General features: G+C 41.9%; 1 protein-coding gene across 6 annotated transcripts in view; it reads left to right on the forward strand.

The window, feature by feature from the left end:
* ITPR1 (inositol 1,4,5-trisphosphate receptor type 1) overlaps positions 1–21378 on the forward strand; it is a 320647-nt gene that overhangs the window by 122697 nt on the left and 176572 nt on the right. For all 6 annotated transcript variants that reach the window (XM_082412032.1, XM_082412033.1, XM_082412035.1 and 3 more), the window contains exons 6-13: positions 2873–2959; positions 4949–5107; positions 7273–7371; positions 8513–8596; positions 8694–8840; positions 12919–13014; positions 14688–14732; positions 18287–18441. In XM_082412032.1, coding sequence (XP_082268158.1) covers positions 2873–2959; positions 4949–5107; positions 7273–7371; positions 8513–8596; positions 8694–8840; positions 12919–13014; positions 14688–14732; positions 18287–18441 — 872 coding nt within the window. The remainder of the gene's footprint in view (positions 1–2872; positions 2960–4948; positions 5108–7272; positions 7372–8512; positions 8597–8693; positions 8841–12918; positions 13015–14687; positions 14733–18286; positions 18442–21378) is intronic.

The raw sequence follows: 21378 nt of genomic DNA on the forward strand, positions 1-21378 counted from the left end.
AGTTATCTAAAGACTGATTTGTGAACTCAGATGAACACATATATAGTATTTGTACACTTAGTAAAAGGTGAAGTGAACGAGAGAGTTTTCTCCTTAAACAAATAGTGCTTATAGGAAAAGTGAATTCTTAAAATGGTCCATAAGCTTAATGCATGGAATGTTTGTTTAGTAGTTATATGTAGGCTTGGTCATCATTAAACCTTTTAATGGAGTTTTCAGATGTGATATTTGATATTCTTAGATATTTATTCTCCAGTTGTGTATTTTCTGTCCTAATTTTATCTTTTGTATGTTTGTAGACAAATGCCGTTTAATCTTTAGAGCTGCTGGTGTTTAATTAGTCTTAAATATGAAATATATGCCTTCTTGGTGACTAATCTGACATTTCCTCTTAGATATGCCAGTGACCAGTGGATTACCACTTGTGTACTTAGTCTGAGCGTAGGCAGGAACTTAATATTTTAGATTAATATTTCTTAGATTGAAACCACTGGAAATTCTTGAGAGTAAGAGGATTAGCCGTGAGAATTTTCCCTCTTAAACAGGAGCCCTTATATCATTTAAGTTCAAGAAACACTACTTTATAATTTTCTCAAGGTGAATCCTTTTGGTGTGGTGTTTCGAGCAGAGAAAATTTGTATTTGTTGGGAAATGTTGTTTTATTTTACTGAATTCCTTGATTCCCCCCCCCCACCTTTGACATTTTTTTGCTTTCTCAACTTTCCTGTCCTTATTAGCTGAGAACTGCTTAGCAGAAATAATAAATGGCTCTCTGCAAAGTATAAACCTGCCTTCCAAGTGGATTCAGTCCAGTGTATTTTTTTTTTTTTTTTGAAAACTACCTGCAGAACATGTGGGTACTGTAGAGCTCTCTGGATAGGGTACAGCTCAGGCATGAAAATAGGGAGAACGGAGGTGGGAGGAAGGGATGGGAAGGTGCTTATTGGGGGGAAGAGAGAGTGGGGGAGAGCCGTGCCTAGGGCGGTTTGGATGCCAAGGATTGCCATGGTGTCTACGCTGGTATTATTTCTGGATGTGTCTTGAACCCAGTGGATATTACCTTTTTGTAACTGAGAACAGCAGACTGGTGACTAATTCCGAAAGAGAAAGAGGGAAGCCTCTGAATAGACCATTGTTTTAAAGGGTTGAGACAGGCTGCAAACTTGCAGTCATGCACACAAACGTAGGCAAATCCTTACCCTCCTATAAATGTGGTTTCTTTTTGGTTTAGGATTGCTTCCTGCAGCTTATTTTTCTCAAAAGATGTTCCTTCCTAAAAATACCTATACTCCAGGTAGAGGTGGAGCGAATGCTGAATTTGAAGGAAACTGAAAGATTCTTCACCCACCCACCTTAGTTCACCTTTTGAAATTCTCATTAGAGCATTTCTTAGTTATGGAAACTTGGGTATAACAATGGTTAAAATTTATTGAATGCCTATTTTGTGTCTGGTATGCATTTTCTGTAATCTCTCTGATTAGGGAGAAAAAAGGCTTGTGTTGTCCTCATTTTGTGGATGAGAATGCTGAGTGAGCCTTGGTGAGATTAAACGACCTGGCCAATACGATAAAGCTGGTCTGTGGTGGAACCAAGACCAAGTCCAGAAGGGTCGTGTGGAAATGGGGACGTGTTCCCTGGGAAAGAAGCCCATTAACCCACTGGCATCTGGTAGCATCTTGCCTCAAGGCAAGGGGAGACTCTACAAAGAGAACATTGGAAACGATTCTGAAGTACATCATTGGTCACCATCATGCTTCTATCACCCATCAGATTAGCTACCGTATTTCTTCCATTATTTTTCTTTTGTTTTACTTAGTCTGGGTTTGGAAATCAGAGATCGGAACGTCAGTTTAATTGCCTAGGATGAAACTAGTTCCCCTTGAGTGTGGTTATAATATGCTAAGAGACTTGCAGAGTTACACAGGTGAACGAAGGAAAAATGACTGTGCGGGTTGGTGGCCTTGGCAAACTGTTATGGGAACCCTCTGTCTGGTTTTACCATGTTCCCTGGCCTGCCAGAGCTGCACTAGTAATATCTCCAGCCTCATTTGTGAATGTGTAAATCTGGAGTTAACCCAAATGTGGGTTTGAGGATTATCTCTTACTTACTTAATAGATGTGTAATTTAAAAAAAAAAATGACATTATTAAGCAAAATTTCAAATATACACAGTAGTAGAGAAAATAGTACTCCTTTTGTACCTATTCAACTAGCTATGCAGTGTCGACCAAACTTTTTCATCTCTCTGAGTCTGTTTCTTCTTTATTAAATTGGGATAATGATCTCCTCAGGGAACTACTGTGAAAATTAAATAAATTATAATTGGTATGTAACAATAATAACTAACACTCCATGAATGCCGCAACGATGAGATACCGTGCTGTGTGATTCCTGTGAGGTGAAGGTACTATTTTTATTTTCATTTTACAAAAGAGGAAACTGAGGCTTGCAAAGATGTTAAATAACACATTCCAGGTCACAAAACCAGTATTTAAATCCTGTTTTATTTTACTTCAAAGCTATAAAGAAGACCTTTACAAATTATAAAAGGGCTATGCAAATTCCCTTCCAACCCTACCCTATTTTCTTTAAAAATACATAAGCTTGTGACTTAGTCTTACCCTAACCAGATGTCCATGAATTCCTTAAAAAATGAATACATTTTTGAAAAGCCAAGAAGGCCAACAAACAAGGCCTAGTGGGTTGGATTCTTGAACCCCTTGCGCATTGCACTTCGCCTCAGGGTGTACTTAGGTATTTGCTTATTTCTGTGGTTCTTGTATGAACTGGCTATATTGCTTTTGCCTTGTGGCAGAGAAATATATAACCCATTGTTTCCTCTTTGTGACCAATCTTCCTCCTCTATGTACAGCATGCTGCAGACTTGGAAAAGAAGCAGAATGAGACAGAAAACAGGAAATTGCTGGGAACCGTGATCCAGTACGGCAATGTGATCCAGGTGGGTCAAAGCCGCTGTTCTGCCGCGGAGCTGAAGCTTTACAAAGAGTGAAATGAAAAACAAGCACATGAAACCTGGCTTGAACAGATAGGACTCCATGGAGACAGCCAGTTTATTGCAAAAGGTCTAGCATTTCTTGTGATGTGGGCTGGACTCTTGGGCTTTTAGTTGGTTCTTTCTCAGTGCAAGAGTCCACTTCTCTCCTCTGTACTGATAATTTAAAATCTGTCCACATTTTTTTACATGGCGGGCTCCCTGTCTGAAGAGGAGCCTGGCTGTGGCACTTTTGCCTAACTTGCATTGCTTGAAAGTTCTTCATATTTGGTAAAAATTGGTTCACGAGCTGGTCGCCAGAAGTAATAAGAGCAGTTCTGTACCTTCAGGTAGAATATTTGATGATAGGTCTCATGTCTTAGCTCACGGGTTGTGAGGTTTACTTGTTTATATCTGGTACCTTCAAATTTGACAGGATAAAACACAATTTAAGAAACAGCTACAACAGGTTTTGCAAAAAAAAAAATCCACCTAGGTCTATCCTTGCAGAAAACTGTGTGAAGAAGTCCAGTGCCAAATGTGGCTTTTTTTTTTTTTTAACCATTTTTAAAAATTGAAGTATAGTTAACTTACAATGTTGTGTTAGTTTCAGGTATATAGCAAAGTAGTTCAGTTATACATATGTGCATATATCTATTCTTTTCCAGATTTTTTGCCTTATAGGTTATTACAAGATATTGAATATAGTTCCCTGTGCTATACCGTAGGTCCTTGTTGTTTATTTTATATATAGAATAGTGTGTATATGTTAATCCCAAACTCCTAATTTACCTCTCTTTACTAATACTAATATTAACTTTACAAATGACAAAGGAGTTCCTTCCCACTTTTCTTCCTGTTAGGTATTGGGCAAGAATGCTTGCCATGCCTCAACTGGCTCACTAGCAGAATGGGAATAATAATGGTATCTGCTGCCTAGGATGATTGAGAGGTACCTGTCACAGAGTATGCTGTGAATACTTACTACCTAATATTTCTTATTTTCCCAGCCTAGATCTTGAGGATCACCTGTAGGTAATGCCAGGTTATAAACCAGCTAAGTCCAGCACTTGGAGAGGTGCATGGAGAATCGGGGGCTACTCATCAGAGTACCACGGAAGCTTGGGAAGGCATTGCCTTATGTATCATGGCCAGGGGATGTCAGGGGCTCACGGATCAGACAAGAAGATTTGTGGGCCTCCTAGGAGTGTTCTAGAAACTGTACCTGTTAACCTGAAAAGGGAGATACTGGCGGTTGGAAGTGGTGTCCCATGCTAGTCTTATCATTTCTCCAGGGATTGGATGGTCTTTCATATTTCCTTTCATCTTCTCTTACAGCCTGTTGAGTTGGGAAGCCTTGGTCAGCTCTTTCTGGTCTAGACTTACTATGAGACGTTTCCCATCTAGATCTTCCATCTTTCCATCCCCTTCATGTAACCGTTACACAAGAATTAAGAATAGAGTGCTTAGAAATTCAAGGTGGAAATCCATAGCAGCCATGTTTTTTCCAAATGAATTGACAGTCCCCTAACGGGGTCACTTATTAAATTGAACTGTTTCTCTTGTTCAAAAGTGCCCTTCCTTAGCTCCACGTTCATGTCAGGGCACATTCAGACTGCAGTTCTTTAGTCCCTTTACCTGGGGTTAGACCCCTTCCGGCTAACCAACGGCAGAGTGCTGTCCTAGCCGACGGTGCACCTGACCTGAGTGACATCCATCGTGTCCAGGGCTGTGTTGGGGGAAGAAAAATGTCTTCTTCTCCTCTTCTACTTCTGCTCCCTTTGCTCTTCCTTCTTTCCTAATCATTCCCTGCCTTAGCCACTTCTGTGGTTCTCTAACTCCACAGGTGGCTCAGTGGTGGGAGGAGTGTTTGATTCATATCTTATATGACTGAGAGAGAAATGTAGAGCTTCGGAGACGTGCTGACACTCACCTTATTCTCTTGGTGGTTTTCAGCTCTTGCATTTGAAAAGTAATAAATACCTAACAGTGAATAAGAGGCTTCCAGCTCTGCTGGAGAAGAATGCCATGAGAGTAACGTTGGACGAGGCTGGCAACGAAGGGTCCTGGTTTTACATTCAGCCGTTCTACAAGCTGCGATCCATCGGAGACAGTGTAAGTGCACACGCCCAGCCCAGGGCGTGCTCCGTGCCAGGCCTCCACCCATAACTGTACACTAGAGTCAACTAAGAGAAATTTAAAGTTGGAGCCAGAGGCTTATCCTGTATGAGGAGAAGGAAATCACTATGGAAACCAGTGTTTGGGAAACAGGGAAATTTGGAGAGCAATGTGACCTAAATACAGTAGCTCTGTTTTTTTCCTACTGGGCTTCTGAAAGAAATCATGTGAGCAGCCCATTACTTGAGTAACTTTACCACAAAAGCAGCTATCATGTATGAGTGTCCTGGGGAGTGTCCCTGTCCTTGTAGATCAGTAGTGGAAAAGAAATGCTTCTCTATTGCAGAAATAAAGTTAGGACAGAAGGATGGAAAAGAGGTAGAGAGATCAGGGAAGGAGAGTGGATTTTAGGATTATCCTCAGTTGCTCTTTGTTGACAACTCTGCAGGCTCCTGATTCCATTTTCAGTGACTGTGGTTGGTCCTGACCTGAGGGGTCATTAAGTTATAAAGCCCCAGAAATCCTTTCCAGGGTGACTTAGAACAGTTCTGATACTTATTAGCTACCTTAGTAAGTCATTATGTGGGCATATACTTAACAGTGACTGTGTCTAAATACTATCAGCTATATTTCCAACCTTGTTAAGATTCTGAAATAGTTGTTTTCTACCAAAAAGAAATATTTGTTTAAACAGTATGAAATCTTGTCAAAAAGCTTAACTTGCCTTCACCTGAAACTGAGTTTTCCCATTTTTTAATACTTAAGTATACAAGCTTTGGGTCGTTTAAATATGTCTTAGTTTATATGTTTGTGTTCATATTAACGTATATACAATATACCTGAAGCATCTAGTACCTGAGTGGCCCCCTCGCAGCTGGTGTACAGTGCATAGTGATGATCACCTGAGTATAGAAGAACGAGTCCAGTAAAGCTTAGGTTTCACCTAAAGGGTTGGGTTTCTTGAAATTTTTAACTTGCATATATTTTGAGTTAGAGAAAATTTAGTTGTATGTGTTCCCCAAATGTATCAAACTGAGAATAGGTGTGTTTTACATCTTAGGAAAGCATCCTTTCTATTCTTCTTCCTTCCACTCCCATAATCAAAGACAAGGGTGCTTTGCTCTGAACTGCATTTGTAGCAAGTCCCTTGCTTTCCTGTCCTTTAAGCTTACCTGTTTAGCTATGCCTTAGTTGAGAAAGTAAGATGGACTCGAATACTTGTAGAATAGTGTCTTTCAAAGGACAGGTATTCATCTACTCATGGGCCAAGAGATCAATTTAGTAGCTTGTGACTCTCATTTTAGAAAGTGGAATAGAATAGGCAGTATCAAGCTGTGTTAAACATAATGGGGATAAGATTGTTTGGGGGGGGTGACTTTTTTTTTTAGATAAATAGAGATCTCTATATCTATATATGCATGCATATATGTATATACACATACATACATATACACATATAGCCACATAAGTCTGTATGTATGACTGAGTCGTAATAGAAAACGTATTTCTTAATACGACTTTTCAAAAAAGTATAGAAGTCATTGCTTTGGAAATATAAATTTATAGCTTTATTCTTTCAAAGATAAAGACTTACTTCAGGCAATAATCTGCTTCTACTCCTAAAATTTAGTTAGAGCTTGTTTGTACAACTGCCTTAACTGAAGCTAACGAAGATCCGATTTTTTTCTTCCTGCTCTGGACTGACTTTGAGATCACCTTTGGATAATCATTGACAATTGTGGGCAAAAATTTACCCTTAGGCTTGTGAACATCACCCCTTCCTGGTCAGGGTCAGGCTTCGGGGTTTTAAAATCTTTTTTAAATTTTTAATTTTTTTGAAATTCCATTCTTTATATATTTAAAAATTTTTATTTTATATTGGAGTATAGTTGATTAACAATGATGTGTTAGTTACAGGTGTATAGCAAAGCGATTTAGTTATACCCATACAAGTATCCATTCTTTTTCAAATTCTTTTCCCGTTTAGGTTATGATAGAATATTGAGCCAAGTTAATTGTGCATTTGTGCTATATCATTCTACTTGCTGGAAGCTGGGCCTTCTTCTATGCAGGTTCTTACAGCTCCTGCCAGAACTAGCCACTGGTCAGTCTGCAGTCCTGACCTGTTTTGTGAAATGCTCTATTGGTCCTTTCCTTTCCAGGTGGTCATAGGTGACAAGGTTGTTCTGAACCCCGTGAATGCTGGCCAGCCCTTACATGCCAGCAGTCATCAGCTGGTGGATAACCCAGGCTGCAACGAGGTAAGGGAAATCGAGTTATGGCTTGTGGGCAGGCGTATGCTGCAGGAGCAGACCTTCCTGGGGCTAGAGCATGTGCATGCTCACAGTGACTTGAGTAGTGACTCGGGGCAGTGTACCCATTCTGCAGGTGAAGAAACCGAGAGCCAGGCCTGCCGCATGAGGTTATATAAGCCTGTTCATTGGGTGGGGGCTGATAGTCACCTGAGGGCTCAGTTTGCTAAGCTTTGTATCCCTGGGGGATTATTTTCTAATTTCTTTAACGAGAGAAGGGCCCCCTTTACCAAGTTTTTTTGGCCAGAGGGGTACCCTTTTCTAATTGGTCTCCCTAAAGAGAGTGTCTTTTGCTAATTCATAAGAAGGGGACACTGCTGGCCATCGGCAGCCCTGTGAGAGTGATATCTTACTTTTGGCAATACATCTACTTAACTTAATTGGCAATTATAGGACACAAGGGCAATAACTTGATTGTGACATAAATGTTTGCCTAATGTTTGTTCGGAGGACACAAGCTCTGGAAACAGACAGATACGGATTCAAATCCTGAATCTGCCCTTCCCTGCCTCTGTGACTGTAGGTTCATTACCCAGTCTCCCTGGGCATCAGTTTTCCTACCTCTGAAATGGGCATGATGGTTATTGCTATTTTTTAGGGTGTCGCTGAGGATAAAATGTATTAGTGAACATTAGCCCAGTGCCTGGCATATATTTCATGTACAAACAATGGCTGTATCATTAACATTTTAGAATGTATACATTGGACTTTTTTTTTTTTTTGCCTTTGTAGTTCATCTCATTTTATACATACTTGTTTTCACTGGGCCTTTACTTTTTGGCTATAGTACAAGAGACTTGGGGGAAAAGAAAAGAAGAAGAAGAAGGTATCATTCCAGGAGGGCAGGAAGCTTGGTTCTGTTAGCCAGAGTTGCAGCATACATACTGACTGGTACAAATGAACCATTTATTACCGAAGACTTCTATCAGGCCAATTGAATTTGCAGGTTCTATGATCTTAATGGTGTCAATCTTTAGGCTTGGAGGGCCGAAGCACAGCCTTGCTTCTTGGGCAGAAATGAGGCATTTGGGCGCAAGAAACCACAGTTGTTGAGGGGTATGTGAAAATATAACTCTAACTTGTTTTCTAGGTCAATTCCGTCAACTGCAATACAAGCTGGAAAATAGTCCTTTTCATGAAATGGAGTGATAACAAAGATGACATATTAAAGGGGGTAAGTTTGATACGTTACAGGCTGGGCAGCACTTGGCTCCTCTTTGGTTCTCTTTTTAAATGCACTTTCCTTAATTCCTCCGTGTGTTGACTTTTAGGGTGACGTCGTGAGGCTGTTCCACGCCGAGCAGGAGAAGTTCCTCACCTGTGACGAGCACAGGAAGAAGCAGCACGTCTTCCTGAGAACTACCGGGCGGCAGTCAGCCACGTCCGCCACTAGCTCCAAAGCCCTGTGGGAGGTGGAGGTGAGGGATGGGGCAGGGCGGGCAGGGGGAAAGGATTCACGGATTTATAGGAATAAGTCACATCCAGGTGCTTAAACCCACCTTGTTCCAAAAACAATGGATGACTTGGGATGACTTAGAGAAACAAACACATCACGCCATATCAGAAGGATGCCGGATGTTGCTGTGGAGGAAAATAATAGTTACCTTGACAGCCAACTCCCAACTGAAGTTAGAAATTTCTTTCTCTGGATCATCTGATCATCTCTTGCTTCTGTTTTTTTTTCTTTCCCTTGCTCAGTTATCTATCACAGCAATATGTAATCAAGTGCCTAACCCATCACGATTTGTAGGTGACTGCACATTGGTGATAGGATGGGAGGATACTGGGTGGTGAAGTATCTGCACTTCCAGAGTACAAAGAGGCACATTCCCTGTCCTCTGGAGGTGTAGATGAGGCAGGGCAAGCGATTAAGGAAGACTTCCTGGAGGAGCTAGCATCTGAGCTGGTGCTGACAGGATGACCTGTATTTCAGAAGGAAGGGATGAATGGAGTAGGTCACTTCATATAAAATACTAACGTGGAATTGGAAATGTGAGGCAACCTTGGGTTAGAACTCAGTAACCTCATTTGATGAGGAGCAGAGGATAGTCTTGCGAAATAAGACAGAAACTGTTTTAGGAGACCAGATCCTGAAGGGCAACATATCCAGGCTGTAGGGACTTGGGACTTAATTCATAAACTAAAAAAGTATCAGAAATGTCAGAACCCTACAGAAGTCACTGTGACTGACTTTAGAACCTTAAAAGCAAGTACCATGTCTTCTTCACTCACAAACTGATTGAAATGAAGTAAACATGTCAACCTTTTGGGGAGAGTTTTTGCAGTATGGACTAACTTAACCCAGAAGTCCACTGTAGAACGTCTTCTATATTTTTTTGTCTGAGAAGCAACAGCTGTCTAATTTTTACTCCCCCCAAAACTGTTCCCTGCCAATTTTCCCTCTGAATACTCTAGGGAAACACTGAGCGTCTTCCTTTTTTATTTTCTTCTTGAGGATTTTAGACACTTAAGTGCCCCTTCCAAATAAAAGAAGGAAGACAATACCATGTGTTTTATATTTCTGGTCATGATTTAGGGTTTTCGTTATACATCTTCACCTTATTGCCAATCAGTTTTACATATTGTCATATCTTTTTACATGTGATGTAAGAGCCTTACAATAGTATACAGTTGAATCTTGAACAACACGGTGTTAGGGGCACCGACCCTCCACCTGGTTAAAAATCCACGTATGACTAATAGTTAGCCCTCTGTGTTCGTGGTTCCTCTGTATTCGTGGATTCATCCAACCATGTAGCACTGTAGTATTTAATACTGAAAAAAATCCATGTGTAAGTGGACCCTTGCAGTTCAAACTCGTGTTATTCAAGGGTCAGCTGCACTTCTGTTTCTCCTTTCCTGTCCTTTGTGGTGATATTCTCTTGCATTTTATTCTATATGTGCTATAAACTCCATAGTGCATTTTTATTTTTTTTTTTGCCTTGTTTAAGGAGTCACTTGCATTTTAAAAACATGGAAAAACGAGAGGACAGGAGTCTTTTACCCACATAGCTATCATCTCCAGCTGTTCATTTTTTGGTGCAGATTTGAGTTTTCATCTGGAATCATTTTCCTTCAGCCTAAAGAACTCCCTTATCATTTCTGTAGTGCAGGTCTGCCACTGGCCAATTCTCTCAGCTCTCATTTGAAGACAAGAAAACAGCTTTATATTTGTCCATGAATATCTTTATTTCACCTTCATTTAAAAAAATCGGTTTATTTTTCGTTTTTGAAAATAACAGCTTCATTGAGATACAATTCATACGTCACACAATTCACAAATGTACAGTGTGTGGTTTTCAGTGGTTTTTAGTTGACCCAAGAGAATCCCTGAGCCATAGCAGGTCACACCTCATTTCTCTTCAGGTTTGCCCCTCCCCACCTCTAGTAACTGGTCCACTTTCTATCTCTATAGATTTGCCCAGGTTGAACATTTCATATAAATGGTATCCTACAATATGTGGTCCTTTGTATCTGACTTCTCTTACCTAGCATAAAGTTTTCAAAGTTTATCCATGTCGCCACGCATATCTGTATTTCATTTCTTTTTATTGTCAAATACTATTCCACTGTATGGATATACCATATTTTATTTACTATTCATGGGCGTTTGGATTGTTTCTGCTTTTTGGCTGTTGTGAATAATGCTGCTGTGAACATTCATGCACAAGTTTCTGTGAGGAGTTTCAGTTCTCTCAGGAGTGGAATTGTGGGTCATATGGTTACTTTGTTTAACCTTTTGAGGAAATGCCAGACTGTCTTGAAGGCACTAGTGTATGTTCCCACCTGCAGTGTATTAAAGGTTCTGATTTCTCCATATGGCCTTCATTCATGAAGGATATTTTTGTTGAATGTAGAATTTTACATAGACGGTTTTTTCTTTTTGTACTTGAAGGCGTTCATCCATTGTTGTCTTGCACGCATTATTTTCTGATGTGAATTCAGTGGTTTTCTTTTCTTTTGTTCCCTGCATATAGTGTCTTTTTTTTCCCTAGCTACTGTAGAATTTTTTCTTTTTATTTCTGGTTTACATTAACCTAGTTATGATGTGTCTTGATGCGTGTGTGTGTGTGTATTTATCCTGCTTTGAAACCACTGAGTTTCTTAAAATGTGTGGGTATGTATCAAAATGGGAAAATTTGAGGGTCAATATTACGCATTTCTCTAGCCTCCACCAACCCACATGGACATCCTGGGTCATTCGATATTGTCTGACAGGTTACATTTTCCTGCTTCTTGCCTGTCCACTGCTTTATGACAGTATGCTGAATGTCGTGACGCTCCTTTGTTGACTATCTGGATCTGTTGCCTTCCTTTGAAGAGTGTTGAAATTTGTTTTGCCAGACGAAGAAAGTTACTTGTACATCACTTTGATCCTTTGGAGGTTTGTTTTAAAGCTTCATTAGGTCAAGTGTACTGTAGCATTTTTTTAGGGCTAGACTAGCCCTGCTACTAAGGTGTGAGCCTTTTGACGTCGCTGCTGAATGCCCCAGGTGTTCAACCGGCCTCTCCCCTGGCTTGTTAGAATCAGAACACCTTCTAGTCCTGTGTGAACTCCTGGATTGTTGAGCTTGCGACTACCCTCTCATTTTTTATTTGGCCTTTTGGGGGTCTCGCCTTACACATATGCAGCTTGGTATTTAGCCAAAGACTAAAGGAGGCCCCCGGTGCAGATTTCTGGAACTTTTTTTCTGGGGAGCTCTGTATTCTGCCCTGACAAATTCCAGTCACCTCAGCCTCCTTAAGTTCTGACGTATCTCCTGACCTCAGTGAGACTGGTCTCCTCCACTTGAATACTTCTTCTCAATGCCACTGTTCAGAGAGGGGGACCTCCCAGCAGAAAGCTGGAGCAGTCGTGGAGATCGCCTTATTTCCCTGTCCTCAGAGATCACATTTGTGCACTGCCTGTCATCCAGCATCTGAACCCAGTTGTTTTGTATACCTTACTCAGTTTTCTCGTTGTCTGTGGCATGTTCATGTACTGTGTGAGGTGTCTATTCATGGCACCAACTACCGGTGCCAGTTATTCCATCATGAGCAGAAGCTACAGTTACATTTACTTGTGTGCTGAATTGGCCCAGGCACTGTGAGTGTCCAGTTTCAAAGCACAGGCGTGTGGATGTATTATAGTGCATGAGTGCATGGGTAAATTGCTGTTACAGTTTTCCGTGAGATTCTTTTTTTGGTTGGTTTTGCCTCTTGTGGATGAAGTCCAGGATCTTAACTTCTTCCTTATGATTAAGGCAAATAATCCGAAAACCACTGAACTTTGTCTTACAACCATTTCATGTTAATTAGGGGACTCTTTTTTCTTTGGAGAAACATCGCTTAACGATACATATGGTACTTGTTAACGGGTTTGTTGGAAGATAATGATTTTTTTCAGCTTAAACACCGCTCCTGAACTATGACTTCTGTGTGATGTCTCAGATTCAGTGTTGTCCTTATTTGGATTGACATTTCTTCCACTCCTGTTGATCATTTCTCCTCTTGCAGGTGGTCCAGCATGACCCATGTCGGGGTGGAGCAGGGTATTGGAACAGCCTCTTCCGTTTCAAGCATCTTGCTACAGGGCATTACTTAGCAGCAGAGGTAAGTGGCAGCCCCATAGCTTTTCTCTTTCAAGGATGATGTAGTCCTCTTTCCTCACTTACCTGTAGCCGTTGAGTAGTTAGGGGCTGAGGGTAATGCTCAGTTACCTAGCTTTTCCTTCTGCTTTTCTGTTTCCTTCCACCTCATTTCCCTGCTTATAGACAAGAAGAGGCAAAAGTCGTGAACACATTTTAGTATTTGACAGGGATTCTGATCAAGATGTGGGGAGAAGGTCAGTTAGAAAATAACGCTGTCGTGGGAATGTAGTGTCCATCCTGGTGACTTTATTTAATAATACTGTGTTGTATACATTTGACTCTGAACGATGCGGGTTTGAACTCTGAACGGGTCCAGTTACCTGTGGATATTTTTCAGTAGTAAACACTGCAGTGCTACGTGGTCTGTGGCTGGTTGAATCCGAGAATGCAGAAGAACTGCAGACGGGGAACCGCAGATTTGGAGGGCCAGCTATAAATTATACACGTGTGAACTCCCGCATTGTTCAAGGGTCAGCTGTATTTGACAGTGGCTAAGAGAATAGATCTTAAAAAAAATCATGCTAATCAGGGTTTTAGGATTATCTTTCCATTTTGCTCTTGTTTACTACTCTCACCGCATCTTATTTACCAACCCTGATCCTAATATGAATGACCAAGACTTGACCGCAGTGAAACATGGTATGTAAAGCTGGAAGCATTAAAGCCCATAAAGAATTAGGTAATTTTATAAAGCCTGGTTAATCAGAGCTTTAGTGGAATAGACAGGGTCTTTTACTTACAGGAATGTAAAAAATCAAGGCGATGTATTTTAAATGACCGTGAAGGGTTTTTGAGGAAAGGCAAGACTCAACACTGAAGGATGGGAGGAATTTCCCTTTTAGTTTTTGTATTAAATTAAGGAGCCGTGTTACTGTGTGACAGATGTTGAGTTTTACTCTGATCTGCTGGAAGATGTACGATGCTTATTCATACCAGATTCTAGCCGTACATCAAGGCACACCTCCTGTCGTCTGGTACCACTGGTGAGACTGCTCAGAGATTTTCAAGCTGATGCCTGGGTGTCAGTGTTGCTTCTGCAGCTGACCCCAAGGAAGGCTGAATCTAAATGTGCCAACCCCCCTGGGATGCCTGACACTTGTATGAACTGATGATTTTGAAATATTGAAGAGCCGAAGATGAAGACTAAGTTGAAATTTAAAATGGAGCCATAGGAAATTACGGACCCAGCTAACCAGCTGTGAGAAATGTTGATTACATGGTTTGCGAGAGATCAATGGTGGTTGCATTATCTGTTATGTCCTGGGGCGAATGTAGTTCTTGCTGGAAGGCAGACATTTTTTTTATTTCTAACTAGAAATAAGCAGGATTATCAATGACTGGATACTGATCTTTTATTTATTTCAGGCTTTTTAACTGTTGCTTTGCTAGTGGATTCTTTGTGTTCCTCTGTCTACATTTGAGAGCCATCTATCGGTGACTGGTAGATTGTTCCATGTGTGTTGTACTCGTATGATGTGTGTTGTGATTGTGGCATGCTGGTTTCGTGAACAGAGGGAAGGGAGAAGTTCTTAGCTGTCCAAAGATATTCGCAGGCCTTGAAGTCTCCTGCTAGCGGGGCCAAGTCCTTGAGAAAGCAATGGATGTTTTAATTTCCTAATGATTCTTTTTCATCAGGTAGACCCTGACTTTGAGGAAGAATGCCTGGAGTTTCAGCCCTCAGTAAGTATGGACAAGAGCCTTCTTGTCTTCGTCTGGTAGGGTGAGGACATGTGATCTGGAACCCCATGTAAGAAACTGCCTCTGTGGTCACTGAGTGCTGGGGAAGGGGAGACCTTACGCTGTCTTAACAGAGGATCTTGTTCTGTGCTTCCCTTGAGGGCAGTCATACCCCCTTGTGTCCTGGTTGGTCCAAGAGACTGTTGGTCATGATGCTCTTTCTGTGTGCTTAGTCAAGGGGTCTCCATCTCTAAGTTGCAGAAGTTCACGGTATCTCTTGGAATACTGCTAGGTTGGAGACAGTGATGGTCCCTGTAGAAGCCAGCCTTTTACATGCCAGTGTCTCATTGCTGTTGACGTGAATCTATGACTCACTCAGATGTCTTCAAGGAATGAGTGTATAAGGTGGACTGTCGTTTAGAGTGTGGAGGTAGCACATGAGGCATGACCGCTGATTAGACACTCAGTTGTCTAACCATCTGTCCTTTCTGCAAAGTCAGAAATAGACCTTATTATGTGGTTTGGAATTTTAATGCCAGCTGGATCCTTCTTTGGAGGCCATATTGCCAATTAATGCTGATATGGAGGCACTTGGGTTGGGGTTCAGGTGTCCACAGTTACGGGTTGAAGAGGGAAGTGGTTGTGTTACAGGGAAATGATGGGTGTAAGTCATGCAGTTCTCTTGTGGAGTGCTTCGTTCTGGTCTAGGATTAACAAAACAAAGACCCAAACGGTTGCTGCTCTGTTTGACGTTGTGTGTCCGTGTGATCATCTTGATGGTGAATATGCTAGGTGGTATTGAGGGTATTATTTTTCGTAAAATTTTGAAAAAATTGGATATTAACATAGGTACATTAATGAAGAGAGTTGGGGTGGAGATAATACAGAATGTAATTGTCATCGAAAGTGCTGTGAATTCTTCAGCAGCCATGAAGCTTCTAATTACGTTTGGGCAGAATGTTAGCTTTGGAAGAAACGCAGAGCAGTTCTAGCTGAGGGTGTCCCACTGTTAGTTAGTTGCTGGACTTGCTGGGGGACTAAGGCTCCCCTCAGAGGTGACTTTGAAGGAGAACCATGGCTTCTTTCAGGGAGAGCTGATGTCCGAGTGAACCTTGAGCTCTGTGTGGAACGGGACTGCTCTCCTGGCCTGTTCATGTGCGAGGGAAAGACAGGCATGTGCAGTGCAGGGGGAAGGACACAGTGATCAAAAGTAGGGCGAGAGAGAGACAGACTTGGGTTTAAATAGCAGACCCACTGCTTATGAGCTGTGTGACTCTGGACAGGTTACTTGCCCTCTCTGAGACTGAATTCCCTCATCTGTAGTTGTGGACAATGTGCTGGTTGTAAGGACGAAGTGAGATGTTGTGCAAATGAAGCGCCTAGCCCATAGTAAACGCTTAATAAATGGCATTTTTGTAAGTTGCAAAGGATGATTACCATTTTCAGTGCCTTTCCATCCACCAGTTCCTCTGGGCTGCACAGCAGTTGCACGAAGGAATTGGGACAGGTCTCTCCATCTTTGACGGGTGAAGAAGCAGAGAGTGGTCCTCACTGGCCACATGCCTCAGGGTCTCTGGGAGTGCAGTCATCTTTCTACTCTTTTGTGCTTCTCCGTGCCAGGGCAGTGCCATGTGGCATGGGTCTGGCTGCAGATCTGGGCTGCGTTGCTCTGGCTACTTGGGGTGTTGCTTGGGTGGCGGTCCTCGCGTGGAGGAGGGGTGTGTGCGGGGGGCTCACCCTGCACCCACAAGGCCAGCAGCACAGCTCCTTCCTCTGGGAGGAAGGTGTCAGCGTTGGGAGGGTCCTTCACCGTCTTCTTGGCTGGGAGACTCGGGAGTGTGGGAGAGGAAGCCTCTCTTTCTGCTCTGCTTATTGGTCGCGTATTTCCTGAGACTGGCACCCCGTGCCTGTGGTTTTGCCTGGGACCCCATTCGGCTTTGTTGCTCTCCTCTTTGTAAATTCAGCAGCCCCCTCGAGCCACGGGCTTGACGCCACAGGGACAGAAAGAAGAACCCGAGCTGGCTCTGGTCTGACGGCCTTCTGCACATGTGCCTTTCCTCCCACTAGGTGGCAAACGCCGACTGCACTCGGGAGGATGAGGGCGCCTTGCTCAGTCACAGTGCGGATGCAGGGGACTCAGTGCAGTTGGCATTTTTCTTCGGGCGTGTGGCAGGTCTGAAATTTAGCTGCCAGTCTGTAGCTGAGCCCTGTGTCTCACACCAGAACCGGGACAGGGTTTATATTTTGAAAGTGGTGTGTGCAACCCTTTGCAGGTAACAGTGGTTAGAAAAGGGCAAATTCTGTTCAGAGTGCTTTCTCCTGAGCTGAGCTCTTGGAGATGCCCTGATCCTCTCCAGTGGATTCTTACGTTAGTGTAGGTGGAATAGCGAATGGGGTTTGCTTAGCCAGAGGTACAGGGTGTGAGAGGAGGGAGACAGAGGTTGGGGGTATTAGAAGAATTGTTTGCATTTTCTTTTCTTTCTTCCGTCCCTCCCTCCCTCCCTTCCTTCCTTTTTTTTTTTTTTAATAGACAAAGGCTGGGGCTGCTGATGAACTGAAAAAGCAAACTGTTGCCTACAGTCCTAGAGCTCAGGCCCCATGGAATGAAATTGTCTTATGCTCTCTCCTTTGCCTGTTAGATTTGCTTTTCTTTTCTCCATTCCATTTGGAAAGGAAGCAGGGCCTCAGCCTAAGCAAAGCAAGATAGAGACAAGGGAAATGTGATTTTCCTAGTACATACAGGTGGATATTGTCATCTTGCAAGGATGTTAAACATGAAAAATGATCCCGTATAGAGTCGCACGGCGGAGAGCCACCTTGTGAAGCCTGTCAGAGCAGACGCTAGGCCCAGCATGCTGCTTCAGGCTTCTTAGGCAGATGGCCTTTGGAGACTAGATGTGTTTTTACAGTTTCTTGGGAAAGCTTTCATCCTTGTTCTTCAGCCTTCACTGTCAGAGATTTTCTTCAGTCTCAGCCAGATCCCTCACGTAGCAGGAGGGGCCCCTTTTCCCCTGAATTGTCATCAGCAATTGATTAATTAGGAACATTTTTTCAGGGCTACTCTGACTTCTCAAATATTTTTCTTGGCCACACGGGGATAGCTGCTTGCAAACACTTGGATTCAGGTTTATTTCACTGCATTGTTTTTTTCTCCTGGGAAGTAGCTGTATCATACTCTCGCTAGACAGTTTCACTGTCGGTTAACACAACCGCCCATGACAAAATCCACAGGCTAAGTTTTCTCACAGTGCTTCTCCTGTCTCCCGACCGCTGCGCAGGGGTGTACCGCCTGTAGCACTCTGCCCGTGGAGAGCTAGTAATGCAAACCCACGTTGCTTAAGCATTTTTATTGCAACACCAGGAGGTAGAGTGTCAATCTTCTTGGCGTGGGTGGCCAACTATCATCTTCAATGACTGCTCTGAAACTGTGATGCTCTTCCTGCCAACTACTGACGCTCACTGTTGTTTCTTCCCTGTTCCTGTGGACTGTGCAGTGATTGTAGTGAGGGAAGGCCGTGGCACGTGCAATCCTTGACTTGATGACTTTTCCTCCTCAGCTGGACCCTGATCAGGATGCCTCCCGAAGCAGGTTGAGAAACGCCCAAGAGAAGATGGTGTACTCCCTGGTCTCTGTGCCCGAAGGCAATGACATCTCGTCCATCTTTGAGCTAGATCCCACCACCCTCCGTGGAGGCGATAGCCTTGTCCCGAGGTATGAGTCCAAAACGGCTTATCTCAAGTGAGTCAGGGTGGTATATGCGGCCTGGCTGGGGTTCTCGGAATCCACAACGTCATCGTCGTTCTGGAAGCTTTTGCACAGGATTTGGTAAAGGATTTGTTCTGGTTGCCCATTGAAATGACATCTGAGTTTTCTTTTTTCTTCTTTTTCTTTTTAATGGCTTATCAGTTGTAAGTTCTCAGTAGTCAGTGGTTAGCTAAGACGTGCTATGTTTAGGTGAACAAACCAAACGTTAAGCTTAAGTAGCTCAATATTTCTAGTTTCCTTTACTCTCTCCCTCCTTCCCAAATCTGAGAGATCTCCTGGTCAATTGAATAAACAATTAAAAAGAAATTCTAGAAAGTGGAACGTTTGAAATTCACTCAATGCATAGTAAATTTTATTAAAGGTATTGAGAAATCAGACCAGTCTTCTTTGGTTATTTTACTAAATGTGACTTTTAGTTTTGTTGCATAAAAAAGCATTTCCATTTACTAGACCGTAAATGGAACAAAAGCTCACTCTTAAAATCAACAGGGACTTCCTCTGGCGGTCCAGTGGTTAAGACTTCACCTTCCAATGCAAGGGGTGCAGGATCAATCCCTGGTTGGGGGGCTAAGATCCCACATGCCTCATGGCCAAAAATCCAAAACATAAAACAGAAGCAATATTGTAACAAATTCAATAAAGACTTTAAAAATGGTCCACATTAAAAAAAAAATCTTGAAAAAACAAAAAATCAACACAAGTATTAATAGAGGCCAACACTTGTTGAGTGCTGACTACATGCCGTCTATAATGCTAAATACTCATGTTACATAATTTCACCTTCACCAAAACCCCTGTGAGATAGGTATTATTATTTGACCTTTCCTAGAGGTAAAGAAACGAGGCTCAGAGAATTTAAACAACTTATCACAAGTCAGCGAGCACCGTTGCAGAGCCAGATAGGGCTGTTCTGGCAATTCTGACTCTTGGACACAGCCTTGGGTAGTGGAAGTCTCCGTGGCACTGGGAGGTTTTACCACAGGGCCCCTCTCTCTGAGGATTCCTTTGTGTTTCATTATTCCTGTGTATCACTGCTGTTTACCTGCTCAGCCAGAGCTGGGCTGTGAAAGTGACAGCTGCAGCTTGGGTGCTGTTACAACCGGAGAACACAGAAATGTCTGTGTAACGCAAAAGACTATGTTCTTAAATATTGTATTATAGGGAACATTAAAGGAATTGTAAAGAAAGTAATGGCTATGGAAAGGTTCGCATCCAAGTGTCTAGCATACACTAGACACTTAGGTGCTTAATAAAATTAGACGGCAGAGAAGGGAATGATTAACGCTAACAAAAATGCCAAAACATGAAATTAAAAAAAAAAAAAGAATTAGAGGAGAAGCTTCTCTTGTTCTGGATACTCTTCCTATCCCTCTCAGAGTGATAAACAGAAGGCAGTGTCCACAAGAAGAGAACCTTACAAGGATGCTGTTCATTGCCATTCAGCACAGTGATCGCTGGTTCTTACCCTCTGCTGGGTCATTAACCCCTTGAGAATCTGGGAAAAGCTGGAGATGTTCTCCTATTAAATCCCAAGTATGGGCACAGCTTCACGTACTCCAAGTTTGTCCTGATGTAGATTGCTTTTTAAAAAAAAAAATGATATATTGAGATATAATTCATGTATCGTACAATTCACCTACTGGAAGTGCTCAATTCATTGGTTTTTAGTAGATTAGCAGAGTTGGGCAACCATCAGCACAATTGATTTTAGAACAATTTCATCACCTCAAGAAGGAGCACCGTACCCATTGGCAGTCGCTTTTATTTCCCCAGGCTCCACCCTCAGCCTTAGGCTAATCTGCATTTTGTCTCTATTGATCTGCCTATTCTGGACATTTCATATAAATGGAATGGCTTTTTGTGACTGGCTTCTTTCACTTAGCATTGTTTTTAAGATTCATCCATTTTGTAGCATGTATTCTTCATTTCATTGTATTCCTGAATAAGATTCCACTGTATGGTTATGTCACATTTTATTTATTCACTTACTAGTTGATGGCCATTTGGGTTATTTGCCTTTTTCTGGCTGTTCCGTGAACATTTGTGTACACATTTTTGTGTGGACATACATTTTCAGTTCTCATGGGTCTCTACCTAGGAGTGGAATTAGTGGGTTATGTGGTAACTGTATGTCTAACATTTGAGGAACTGCCAGTTTTACATTTATAGTTTTATATTCCCACCAGCTGTATATGAGAGTTCTAATTTCTCTCCAATGCTTGTTTAGCTGTCTTTTTTATATTTGAGCCATCCTAGTAACTGTGCAGTGGTATCTCATTGTAGTTTTGACTTGAATTTCTCTGATGGCTAATGATGACGATCTTCTCATGTGTTTATTGGTCATTTGTATATCATTTGTAGAGACACATCTATTCAGATCCTTTGCCCATTATTTTTTGGCCACTTAAAAAAAAGGGTTATGTGTCTTTTTATTATTGAGTATTAAATGTTCTGTATTACAAACCCCTTATCAGTTATGATTTGCAAGTATTTTCTCCCATTCTGTAGATTTCTTCACTTTCTTGATGGTGTCTTGTGAACCACAAAAGTTTTTAATTTTGTTGAAGTCCAGTTTATCTATTTTTGCTTTTGGTTGCTTATGTTTTTGCTTTCTTAAGAAACTGTTGCCTAATCCGAGGTCACAAAGATTGATGCTAATGTTTTCTTCTGAGAGTTTTAGTAGTTTGTGCTCTTTTCACTTAGATCTTTGATCGATTTTGAGGTCATTTTTAAAAATCCGGTTTGAAGTAGGGTAGATTGCTTTTGTAAAGTGTCCTTTCTCACTTACTACCTAGATAGGCATAGGGACTGTAGAATCCAATTGCGTTTTGGTTTAAGTACTTTTCCATGTGTTGTGTCCTCTATTCTGGAAGTTCTTTAATG

Source organism: Balaenoptera physalus, assembly GCF_965194825.1.
Source record: "Balaenoptera physalus genome assembly, chromosome: 11".
Classification (NCBI taxonomy): domain Eukaryota; kingdom Metazoa; phylum Chordata; class Mammalia; order Artiodactyla; family Balaenopteridae; genus Balaenoptera; species Balaenoptera physalus.